This window comes from Aethalodelphis obliquidens, unplaced genomic scaffold (genome assembly GCF_003676395.1).
Source record: "Aethalodelphis obliquidens isolate GAN/ISIS:26980383/991018 unplaced genomic scaffold, ASM367639v1 scaffold123, whole genome shotgun sequence".
Classification (NCBI taxonomy): domain Eukaryota; kingdom Metazoa; phylum Chordata; class Mammalia; order Artiodactyla; family Delphinidae; genus Aethalodelphis; species Aethalodelphis obliquidens.
The window spans coordinates 778,211-790,712 of NW_020838067.1; the positions used below are offsets into that span (position 1 = coordinate 778,211).

At 54.2% G+C, this 12,502-nt stretch overlaps 1 protein-coding gene across 1 annotated transcript; it reads right to left on the bottom strand.

The window, feature by feature from the left end:
* Positions 1–2,893: 2,893 nt before the first annotated feature.
* PRR20G (proline rich 20G) lies at positions 2,894–5,773 on the bottom strand. The gene is made up of 3 exons (XM_027098461.1): positions 5,724–5,773; positions 5,044–5,102; positions 2,894–3,510 (listed from the first exon to the last, which is right to left on the bottom strand). Exons 1-3 carry the CDS (start codon positions 5,771–5,773, stop codon positions 2,894–2,896), a joined length of 726 nt encoding a protein of 241 aa, XP_026954262.1.
* Positions 5,774–12,502: the final 6,729 nt, after the last annotated feature.

Sequence of the window (12,502 nt, forward strand, 5' to 3'; positions counted from 1 at the left end):
TATTAACAGAGAAAGAAATAGAAGTGGTAATAAATGCATGAAAAGATACTAAACCTTATTAGTAGTCAAGACAAATCAAATCAGAACAATAATGACAAATTTTTATTCGAGAGATTGGCAAAAATTATGGCGTCCCAACATTTATCGCTGGGAAGGCTGGGCGGGAACCGGCGCCTTCGTATCCCTCTGATGGGAATTGCTACGGATACAACCTAACTGAATGCAATTTCTTAATACCTCTTAAGATAAAATATGGCCCTACTGTTTGACATGGGAATCTCACTTTGAGGATTTATTTCATAAAATTAAAAGAGTCGGTACTGAAGAGTCCACGTACGAGTGTTTTGCAGAGCATTCTGGAGGTGGAAACAGCCCGTCGGCAGAGGGTTGTTCCCTGAAAAGCCTGAAGGGTGCGCCTTGCAGAGGGTCGGCCAGCTCCCAGGGAGGTGACCACACGAACGCGCGGTTGAGCGCAGGGTTGACGGCAAGCGGCAGCTCCCGCCGCAGACGAGCTTGGGTGTCTGCGTGGCACCTGCTTCACACGGAGAACGGGTTCCAGCACTGCCCCCGGCACACCTGCCACACCTGCCTGGACCCTGAATCACCCCGGGCGACCCCAGGAGGATCGCATGCCCCATTTTTGTAAAATAAAACCCCAAAGATGGCTTTAAGTACACATGTGTTCGTACAGGCCTGTAGGCTGTAGGGAAAGCACACAGTGGCAGGGAGTGGGGGAAGCAGACGCTCGTTCTTTGTCTTTCTGTGTGTTTCTTTTTCTGGTTACAGTAAGCTCATCTGACGTTGGTAAGATGAAAACTGTGAAATTTTAATAAAAGATGTACTCCAATAAAAGCCAGAGAGAAGGGTTTATTTAAGGGGATGGTTGGATACACAAGAAAAACATCTTTCATGGGAAAAATTCTCTTCATTTACCTTGGATGTTTTCTCTTACAAATGAATCAAAATCAGGCGGTCAAAGCCTGCTTAATAAAGTACAAAATCCAATTCGTAATAAACCTCTTATCAAACTCAGAAGATGGGAGTGATCTAGGCGTGATCAGACATGTCTGTGAGAAAAGTACAGGAAACACCTGCTTAATGGTCAATGTGCAAAATACCCCTTTGAAGCCAGGAGCACAGAGGCCGCCACCCACTTACTTGCTCCTTACTTAGCGTGTTTTGTTTTTTTTGGCGGTACGCGGGCCTCTCACGGCTGTGGCCCCTCCCGTTGTGGAGCACAGGCTCCGGACGCGCAGGCTCAGCGGCCATGGCTCACGGGCCCAGCCGCTCCGCGGCATGTGGGGTCTTCCCGGAGCGGGGCACGAACCCGCGCCCCCTGCATCGGCAGGCGGACTCCCAACCACTGCGCCACCAGGGAAGCCCCCTTACGTAGCGTTTTGACCGTGTCCTGCTTTCTCCCTGTTTCTGTGACCCCGTCTGCCTCTTGTTTGATTCATCAAATTTTCTTGGATCCACGTGTTCCTCAGTCTGTTTGGAATTCTTCATTCTCCTCCATCTCCTTTAGAAGTTACCAGTGGGGCCACCTGCTTACAAATGCTCAGGGTTCCTCTGCTCCCTCAGGTTGAGCATCTATAGAATTCCAGGACTAGACCAGAATTTCAGTAATTTGTAGCTCCTTTGAACTCCTACATCCCCCAAATTTCGATGTCAGTGCTTCTGGAATTTTTTTTTTTTAATTTTATTTGTTGGCTGTGTTGGGTCTTCGTTGCTGTGCGCGGGCTTTCTCTGGTTGTGGCGAGCGGGGGCTACTCTTCGTTGCGGTGCACGGGCTTCTCATTGCGGTGGCTTCTCTTGCTGCGGGGCACGGGCTCTAGGCTCGCAGGCTTCAGTAGTTGTGGAGCACAGGCTCAGTAGTTGTGGCGCACGAGCTTCGTTGCTCCGTGGCACGTGGGATCTTCCCGGGCCAGGGAACGAACCCATGTCCCCTGCATTGGCAGGTGGATTCTTACCCACTACGCCACCAGGGAGGCCCCCTTCTGGGATTTCAATTCCAGATTATTCATCTTTCTTCGAGGATCATACTTATTCAGACTTAATAATACAGTTTACCCATTTCCTTGCTTTCTGGTCCTTCTTGCATCCCACTTCTTCCTCTTTTCTTCCCACTTCTTTTTTTTTTCCTGGCTGAAAAGCATCATCTGTGCTTTCAGGGCAGGCAGCAGAACAACTCGCCTGGAGCCGGCTTTCACAGGAAGGGGCTTTGATATCAGCCTGTGAGCTCTCGTGCTCAGAGGAAGCTCCCGCTTCGGCCGGTCTGATTAGGATTCAGGCCCCTTTCCTGTGCCTCGACGGCGCCCAGCCCCTCCTGTCCGCGCGCCACCTGGTCCAGGTCATGGAATTCGAGACTCAGGGTCGTACGCTCTCCAGGATCCGAGAGGGTCTCCTCATGGCTTTCTCGGAATCACCGATGCTTTTGAGGGAGTGTTGATGTCAGGCCAGTTCTGCTTTCCCTGTAGGTCTCACCTCACAGGCAGCTCTTGGAATTTCCTCTTTAACCAAGCCTCATCCACATGCGTCACTCTCACACCCACTCAGGATCCGTGTTTTTCTTCAGAGGGGAACCGCTGGCTGGTTTCACAGGCTGCTGGGGGACCGCCGTCAGTATCCTGACCCTGCAGCCGCTCGCTGGGACGCTCCGATCACAGCGTCTCCGTCTCGTGAGCACCCTGGGGCTCTCTCTGCCTGGACGCCTCATGCACTGCTCTGTCCCTTGGCACCGCCTGTCCTGTGGGAAGCAGACCTGGGCCTGCCGGGATCCTGGGGGAGCTTGCAGGTTCAGGCCGGGCAATACAGGTAGCAGGGGAGACGGTGGGGACAGGAAGGGGACTCCAGTTGGGGGAAGGTCTCCTGGAGTAGTTAGCAAATGCCCAGGTCAGAGAGAGAGGGGCTGGCTGTGGTGGGCATAGGGCGCTGCGACTGAATACAGGTAGGTGCCGGAGGGCGTCTGCATGACTATCAGAGCAGAGCCCGAGGGTACGAACCCCACGTAGGAACAGGCGGAAGGCTGGACCTCCCTGAGACCCCAGAACCCGTAGGCATTGGGCGGCCCCCGGGGTCTCATCCTGAGTGTGTCACTGCCGGGGCCGGGGTTCCGCAGCACGTGTCCGTGTGCCGCGGCCGCCATGGCTGCCCTGGTGAAAGGGGTCTCCCTGGCTTCTGGCTCTGCGGGCTGTTCGGGCACCTCTCCGCTGTCCAGCTCCAAATGCAGATCTGGCCCCAGCAGGCGTCCCGGCCCCTCCTGCAGGCGGGGGTCCCTGTGCAGGCGGGGGTCCCTGCCCCGGCCTCTTTCAGCCCCCTGGCTATCTCCCCTGCGGTGGCCTCGGCCTCTCTGTGCAAGGCGAGACGAGCCCACGAAAGCGGGGGCCTCACGTCTCATGGGGTTCACATAAGCAAAGGGTCTCGAGGGCTGGCCTGGCTGCGGGGGTCCGGCTGCCCCCCCAGGGTCTCCGCCTTCTGCACCAGGGCAGCCTGTCTCCTGGGGATGAGCACCTGAGGTGGAGAGAGATGCAGAGACTCAGCAGAGGGAGGCTTGGGGGCTGGGGGGGTGGGGGGGGGCCCTGGACGGCCACAAGCCTCCTCCAGGCTGGGCACTCCCCACGGGCCATGGCATTCAGCCCTCACAGCTGCCTGGCCAGCCAGGTATTATAATCCCCGTTGTACTGATGGGGACACAGAGTCTAGGTTCACCAGAGAGGTTCAATTTGAATAAAAATGACGGTCCCTGTCCTAACTGCGCTAAACTTCAATAGGACAGACAGACAGAAGCAAACAAAACCAAGTAACGGCGCTGACGGCCGAGGGGCAGGGAGGGCAGAGAGGCTGGGAGCCCGGCTCCCTGACTTGAAGGACAGCTGGGCAGCTGAAGGACAGCACCGCACGCGGGGCAGCTCCCCAAGGCCTCCTTGAGCTAAGCCAGGCTTGAGTTTACCCTGCGGTCCAGGGAGAGCCATTGAAAGGAAGGCAGCAGGGGCATCACAGCTGGACTTGGGGGGCAGGGAAGAGGTGTGCCTGGAGCAGGGGTGCTGGCAAGGAGGGGCTGCGGCCTCGGGGGAGGCGTGAAGGGGTCGGCGGCTGGTGGCGCCCGGGTGACCCGTCTGTCTGCAGGCGCCCTCCTGCCCATCCTTGTGAGCTCCTCCCGCACCCCTTCCCCGGCGGGAGGGCATGAAGCCTTGCCCAAGGAAGAAGATGCAGGTTTGGAGGACAGAGGAGGAACCTGATGATGCTAAGGTGTTTGGGTCATCCGGGGGGGGCCTGGGCTGGAGCTGGGTTTGGGGTCATCACCAAACGGGTTCCTTTTTTTCCTCAGTTCTTGGCTAGGAAAACCGGGAGGTGAGGGTTGAGAGCTGGGTGCTCCAATGAGAAAAGATAAGCCAAGGGAGAAAAGGACACCAGATAAAAGAAACAGGGCGTAGAATTCCAGAGGGGGATGGGATTCCCCAGCCAATGGCGGGGGGTGGGGGTGGGGGTGGGGGGGGCGGGTCGCAGGGTGACGGCTGGGATGAGACTGCCAGTCGAGGCTGGAGCAGGTTGGAAGGGGGTCAAGTTGGTAGAGCGCTTGATTGGGTGTGAATTTTAACCATCAGGGAAGAGTTTGAGAACACTGAATTTGCAAACAATAGCCCAACTACTAAGTCCTGGAAAATTCAGAAGAGGGGAATTAACCCTGGGGCACAGGATGTCTGCGCTCAGAGTACCGGGTCTCTGGAAGGCGGGCGGGAGGTGGGGCCCGGGGCTCCAGTGTGGAAAGTGAGGGTGGGCATGTTGCTGAGAACTCGTGACCGACAGCTACACACTCCTCTGCTGGGAGGGAAGACCCTGCGCAAAAGGGGAAAGTCGGCAGGAGCGGAGACGTTTAGAGAACAGCCAGTAGCGCTAAGAAACAGAGGAAGACGGTCGTGTCTGGAGGGGAAACTGAGGCGAGGGCCACTGTTCACAAAACGCCTTCTGTGTCATACACGTAAACAGCCAACGTAGAGTGAAAACTGGGGAGCACCGGAAAGGGGGTGAGGGTGTCTCACGTACCTTGATTAGGGGCCGTTGAGCGAAAGCGCTTGGAGGGTCTCTGCTCCTGCATGAGGAACCTGCCCGAGAGAGGAAACCGGGTCAGTCCGGGGGCTCCAGCCACCCCTCCGCACCCCCGCATCCACTGCACAGGCGGGAGCTCGCCGGGTCGGGCTGGCGGCAGGGGGACACGGTGTCTGGAGGGAGGGGTCTGGGGTGACCTGTTAAACTGTCTTCAAAGAGGCGCCAGTAGCGCTTGGCCTGCAGGAGGGCTCACTAATTCAGCCCAAGTGTCCGGACGAGGTGGGAGAGACGAGATTACCTTGGGCCGATTGGAGCTTTCCCTCCCCAGAGGGAAGAGGGAAGGAAGGTGGGGAGCAGAGGCGTGGAGGGCGAGGCCGTCTGGGGAGCCGGCCCTGGCCCTCCCAGGGCACCGGAGGCTCTGCGCCCAGCTGGTCATACAAGGTGTGCCCATCCCCCAGGGCGCCCGGCACGTACCTAGTCTCCCTGCCGTGCCTCTGCGGCCGGCTCTGGGGGTCTGGAGACGCGGCGCGGCTTCCAGGGGACCGTTCCGGGAAGAGGGGCCCGAGGCGCTGGAGTCCAGGGGTGTTCGCAGTCACGACCGTCGGCCTGAGGGCAGCCTTCAGAAATATCTCCCGCGGAGCAGGCCTGTCCTCTCGGCGGCCCTACAGGAAACTCACTGGTCTTGAACCACCCAGGCCCGTCTTATAAGTGTGTCGGGATCGCCCATGGTGATTGGATAGAAGGAGGGCGGGCCAGGCAGCTTAACCCGAGAAGAGCTGATTGCGTTCCAGTTTTCTGCCGCCCAGAGACCCTGCCTTGAAGACATGGGTTCTAGATGCGGTGCTGTAGGTTGATCTAATCCTTACAGAAAAAGGCAGCAATGTGATTGTGTTAAGTGACTGACAGGAGGTTTGGTGGGTGGGGCAGGCGGTCAAAGAAAGCGCCCAGGGTGGGTGTTCGGGCTGGAATTGGAAGGATTAATGGACTCAAGCCAGGCCGAGGGGGGAGGGGAAGAGCACACACCTAGGCTCGAGGTAGGGGGAGCCCCACCTCCACGCTGGTCCAGGCGGGGTTAGACAGAAGGCGTGACGGGGCCCACCCAGGTTCCAGGCGCAGTGGAGATGCCGTAATGGGACTAGACCCCCCTGGCCGTGAAAGGGGAACAAACTGAGTGTGTCAGGGGGCCAAGAGGCTGCGCTGACCTCTGGGATGGAGATGGTGTCTTATGAGGTGGGTGGCAAAGGAAGACAGTCCACAGGTAGAGAGACGTTTACAGGGGAAAAAAGAACCAGAGTCGGGTGGTCCGGACACACCTTGGAGGGAAGGAGTGGGTTTATTTGGACGGAAGTCGTACCAGGATTCTGCCCTGAGTGGGAAGATTGCAAGCTTGCTTCCTACACGTTGGGTTGAGAGAGATTGAGCCACCAGGTGTAAGGAAGTCGGGTGGCAGTTCTGGGGTTGGGAGCTCAGAGAAAAGGTTGAGGCTGGAGACCTGTGCATGAGGCGCCCTCCACAGGCATTAAAACGGCGGGTGTGAACACGGGAGTCCAGGAAGAGAGCCTTGCGGACACGGGATGGGAACCGTAGTGTTGCCTTAAAACGTCTTCCAAAATTACTGTATAAATAATGCAATCCCACTGAATCCCAATGTTATGTTTGTTTCTTTTCTCTTTTTTAAAAAAAATCAGCTTTTTTGAAGTACAGTGTAGACTCGATAGAATGCACCCTTTTTACACACACAGGCCAGTGAATTTTGATAAACGTATCGCCCTTGGGTAACCGTCACCACAGTTGAGATATGGGACGTTTTCCTCACCTCAGGAAGTCCCCTCGGGCCCCTTTGCAGGCAGCCTCTCCCCGGGCCCCAGGCTGCCCAGGTCAGCTTTCCACCCCTGGTGATCACTGGCCTGCCCTAGAGCTTCAGCTGAGCGGGTGCTGCCTCGGCACTTTCGCCCAGTTGCCTTTGCTCTGTGCGATGCTGCTGGCACTCAGCTCTGCTGCAGGATGAACCGGGGACCCTGCCTCTGGATTGCCGCCTCTTATTCCGTCGCACGAACGTCCACTCCCTAGTTGGTGGACAGTTGGGTTGCTTCCAGTTTGGGGATACTACGAAAAAGCTGCCGTGGACATTCACGTACAAGTCTTTGTGTGGACATGTGGTTTCATTTTACCTGAGTAAATACCTAGACGTGGCATTTCTGGGTGAACGGTCACGTGTTGGTTTAACTTTGTGAAAACCATTGTTTTCCAAAGTGGTGGTTGTACCGTTTTATATTCCCTCCGGCGGCGTGTGAGGGGTCTGGTGGTTCCACGTCTTTGCCAGCCCTTGGCGTTGTCATCTTGTTGATTTCAGCTGTTCTAGGGTCTGTGGAGTGGTGTTTTGTACTTCTTCATATGAATACCCAGTTTGTTCCAATACCATTGGTGACATCAGTGCTAGTTTTTTTTCTTTCATGCAACTGTATGAAAAGCTTTAAACTTTATATGGGGAATTAATCATTATATAATTAACTAACGATGAAGGAAGACAATAGTGCGTTGACCCTTTGCCACCCATCAGAACAGTGTGGTGTTGGCAAAGGAACAGGCAAATCAGTGGCTGGAAAGATGAGAAAGCTACCAGCACTGACAGCAGTAACTGACATTGTCGAGGGCTCCCCACGTGCCTGGTTCCCAGGACAGCCGTGTTCACATGGAAGTCCTCCCAACAAGGCCGCTTACTGTTCAGGCGCTGTTGTCATTCCCATCTGACAAATGAAAAAATGGAGACACAGGACAGTTAGGTGGCCTGCTGTGGGCAGACTGGGATTTGAGCCAGACCCTCCTGTCCGAGAGCCCAGGGTCTGAACCTCTTCCTTGCTTGCTGACAGCTCTAAGGGAAGTTCACGGCCAACTGAGATCCCGTTTCTGTTCAGCTGGAACACGTGTGTATTAGTTTCTGATTGCTGCTGTAAAGCTTTACTACAAACCTAGTGACTTAGATTAGCACACATTTATTATCTTTGCACCGTTGTGAAATTGTACCTTACATGCTCACTCACCGTCTGCAGATCTGCCCGCTGTAGGTGCAGTGCCTGTGTGTCTTCGCCCGTCGGGCTCCAGGTGGTGGAATTACTGACCCTTCTCAGCATCTTTGGAATCTGACGTGGTGTTGCTTCACTCCAGCTTTTCAAAAATGTTCTGCACCTCGTTGGTTGTACTTAACTATATAACTTCTGCTGCGATGCTGTACTGCGTTGCGAACCCCTCGGTGGTGTGACCGGGGCTCTGTAAACCACCAAACGATGACTTAGAGGCTGGGAGAAAGGCACTGCGTGTCAGGAGCTCAAGGCAGGTCCCACGGAGCTGGGTGCCGACGGAGCGGCAGCTCTGTTCCGGAGGCTCCAGGAGGGAACCGTCCCCCCAGCTTCTCCTCCAGGGGCCTGAGTATTTGAGTCTCAGCCGCTCCCCCGTCTTCAAAGTCGGCAGTGAGACGAAAATCCTCCCGGGCCCCCATTTCTGATGACCTGGGGGAGGGTGAGATGAAGGGGCACTGGAGGCGTGTGTCTTTCATAGGTTGCGATAAACACATTTTCTTCAATTTTCGAAAAATATTTTCATGGGAAAGTTTTTCTTCTTCTGTTAATTTGTATATATCATTTTAAGAAAAACTGTGCATTATGAAAAATTTCAAATATATCTACAGAAAAGTAAATGGACGACTGTGATGGCTCCCTGCGTAGCCCTCACCCAGTTCAGTAGTTACTGACTCACGACCAGTCTTACTTCATCTCTACCCACTACTCCCCCAATGCTGTTTTTTTTTGTTTGTTTTTTGCGGTACGCGGGCCTCTCCCTGTTGTGGCCTCTCCCGTCGCAGAGCACAGGCTCCGGACGCACAGGCTCGGCGGCCATGGCTCACGGGCCCAGCCGCTCCGCGGCATGTGGGATCTTCCCGGACCGGGGCACGAACCCGTGTCCCCTGCATCGGCAGGCGGACTCTCAACCGCTGCGCCACCAGGGAAGCCCTGCTGGGTTATTTTGAAGCAAGTCCCAGGCACCTTGCCATTCAAACCATAACTATTTCATTATGTATCTCTAAAAGGTAAGGGCTCTTTCTATAAACATAACCACGATGAGACTGTTTAAATGAAATAAAAGAAATGAGGAGGGTCCAGCTAAGAGCAGGGGATTGAATATACAAGAGAGAGATGAGGTCATCAGAATCTGAGATCAAGGTGAGTGTGTGTATTGGTCACTGGACCGGTCATCGGCGGTTTTTACTTTCTCTGCACAGCAGCAGGGAAAAGCATTGCTGGAACTGGGGCAAGTGGTAGGAACTGGCACAAGCGGCCACGACGGCAACCCCCTCCTCAAAGCCAGGGCCTTATCCAGCCCAGGTTTACTTCCCAGGTGAAGGTCAGCGTCAGGTGGCTGCCTGCCCACCTGAAACAGGTGTCTCCACGTCACTTCCACTCCCATCTCGTGGGCCAGCTCCAGTCACGTGGCTCAAACCACGTGCCGGTGGTACGGAGAGGACCGGCTACTGGGCGTGGACCATCTTCCAACCACGTGCCAGTGGTACAGAGAGGCCCGGCTGCTGGGCGTGGACCGTCTTCCTAGCCCACGGGACGTGTGCACTGGACGTTTATTCCAGAACTTTAGCCACTTCATTCACACGCACATTTTTAAAACAGCAAATGCATCGATTGTGTAACGAGGGATGGAGGGTGGGGTCGGCCGTGCAGACCCCGAAGCGGGTGCCTGGCCTGCAGTCCCAGCTCCACACGCCCTGTGTGGCCTTGAGTGATCTGGGGAACATCGTCTAACTGCTCTGAGACTCAAGTCATCCACGTGCACAGCAGAGATTAGTGATGGCATCCTTGGTACAGAGATTTTTTTCTGAGGACAGTTTGAAATAATGGATAATATTGTTTGTAGGCAAACAGGTATTAACTATGATTCCTATTAGCACATTCAGACGATATATCATCTACCTAAGGAACCCAAGAAGAAGAAAATAAGAGAACTCCTTAGTTACAAATTTAAACACAAGAAGGTAAATTATTCCCTATATGCCGTTAATAACCAACAACACGGCAGAATGAGCCACTGTGGGCGCTTCCTCCACCCCACGCACACAGAATAGATCTGCTGGAAATGTGCAGGCGCAGAGCTTGAGAGACAAAAAGGGAATTGCTGTGTGTCGCTGATAAAGTAGTAGATGTCATCAGTACCGGCTGAGAAGTAAACCCCAGAGGATGCGGGGGGGGGGGGGTTTGGTGCTCCTCCGGAATGGAGACTTGCCCTGGTGCCCCCGCATTTGAGAGCCAGAAGCCAGACTTCAGCTGAAACCTGGGATCCTGGAGAAACTGCCCTTCAGCGACGGGGGAACGAAAATGAATCCGCCCAGCAGCTGGAGAAGCGACAGAGCAGCTTAGGTCTCCGAGGCTCTAGCCTGAAGATTCCAGCCTGCTCCTCCTGGTGCAAGGTCCCAGTTTATACGGAGCACACATTGCGGAAATCCTAGAGACAAGTGAACAGTCTTAAAAAAACCTTATCATGATCTGCATGAGGCCAGCTAGCCAAAGGAGACAAAAATGCGCTCTCTAGCAGTATTTCCACAAGGCAGAGCGTGAGAATCCCCAAAAGGAAAAAAAAATCCTTGGTGAAGATGAACTCATACGTGAAAACTACAGACCAGGAGGCCAGTCTCACCCCGTCTGCACTTGTGCTCACTTCCTCCACACTCGATTCTTTTGAAGCAAACCCTAGGCAGCATGCCATTTCAGTCATAAATATTGCAATATAGATCTCTGAAAGATAACGACTCCTATCTCAGGGATAACGGAGTGAGTCTCTGAGCGGTGGAGTAGGAGAAGAAATAGGAAGGACTAGCTTACCAAGAAATTGAAATAACGAATCAATGTGAAGTAGAAAGGAAATGTGCTTAAAATTATTAATGAGATCAAATAAGGACTAGAAAACGTGAGCCGCAACAGGGAAACATGAAAGCAAGCAAAGCACGTCGATCGTAAAATGAAGCAAATGCAACTTCTACAAGTAAACACAATCACTGAAATGTGAAATTAAGTGACTTTGACATAGTTTTAAAGGTAAGGAATTCGAGCACACTGCAGATGGAGAGGGAAGGGGCGGGAAAATATGAAAGAGAGGTTAAGAGGTGTGGAGAAGGACCACAAAGGATGCAGCGTACACTGAGTGGGAAGGACAAGAGGCAGCATCCGAAGAGCACTGCCGACAGCTCTCTGGAACGGAGCAAAGCCTTGAACGCTCCGAGGGGAGAACCAGAAATGGCACGCAGGAAACAAATGGATTTACAGCCAGACGTTACGTGAGCGACACGGCCAAAACCAAGAAGCCAGGACAGAAAGCATAAAGGCGCCCAGACCCCAAAGAAGGGAGCGTTATCTAGAAACAGCAAGTGGACCGACAGAGGCTGCTTCTTGGCCGCAGCAGAGAAAAGAAGTCCAGGTAAGGAAAACACATGCAAAAGCCCAAGTAAGCCTTCAGCCCCAAAAAATACCTGACCATCGGGGGACGGGGCACTTCGGAGTCTGATAGGATTGAACTCATGGGCACGGTGATTGCCACGGGTGTATGATCCACACCAGCTAAGTCAGGACCTCTGGAAGCGGGACCCCGGAATCCTTTGTCACCTTCGGGTGATGCAGGGTGCTGCCGGGTGTGGAAACCAGTGGTCCGAGTTGATGCTGGCCCCCAGCCCTGGCTGTCCTTGACATCACCTGAAGAGTCCTGACCAGCACAGACGTCTGGGTCCACCCCCACCGAGAGTCGGGTGAAGCGCGGCCATGGCAACACTCGCAACAAAGACACAAGCTCCAATTCCTGGTGGAAGGTTTTTCCACAAAAGTAATGAGCTGCAGGACACCCAAGACCCAGGGTTGAGGTTATTCCATAAGCGTCCAGGTTTAAATCTGCCACTTCCACAGCCCGTGGTACGAAAGCACGCGAGCTGTCGCCGTGACACTGGGTTCTGTTTAATGTTGCAGGCGTTAGGCAAGGGCTGTGCGTAGTAATTTGGGTGCCACCAACCAAGAAGATAACAAGGACCTGGAGCAAACAGGAAGAGCAGCTTTCAGCTGCCAGATGTGGCAAACACAATAATTATATGTGCTCCCTTAAAAACACTTTCATATACTTTCAGTACTCACGTAAAAAGAATACTTAAATGTTTTTCTCCCCAATTTTTTCCCTGTAAAATTGGCACGTGACACACTGTCTTCTGGCTCTAGAAAAGGCGTCAAATGAGCATGGGGCCACTACCCCCAAAATAGCGTTGGAGATGCCACCAAAGCCAGTGGGAGGTCAATGGATTTGTCAAACGAACGCCGAGAACGGAGAGGACTCCCAGAGCCACTGAGCGTGGCTCACCCTGCGTGGGGGGAGTGGGCGGGGAGGTCGGGCAGCAGCTCCCCTCACCGGGAGAGAGGGG

Coding starts and splice junctions, on each gene's coding strand:
- PRR20G (XM_027098461.1), bottom strand. CDS start 5,773: ATGGGCGATCCCGACACACTTATAAGACGGGCCTGGGTGGTTCAAGAC. Junction 5,103..5,723: donor GCCTGGGTGGTTCAAGACCA/GTGAGTTTCCTG, acceptor TCTCTCGGGCAG/GTTCCTCATGCAGGAGCAGA. Junction 3,511..5,043: donor CTCAACGGCCCCTAATCAAG/GTACGTGAGACA, acceptor TCTCCACCTCAG/GTGCTCATCCCCAGGAGACA.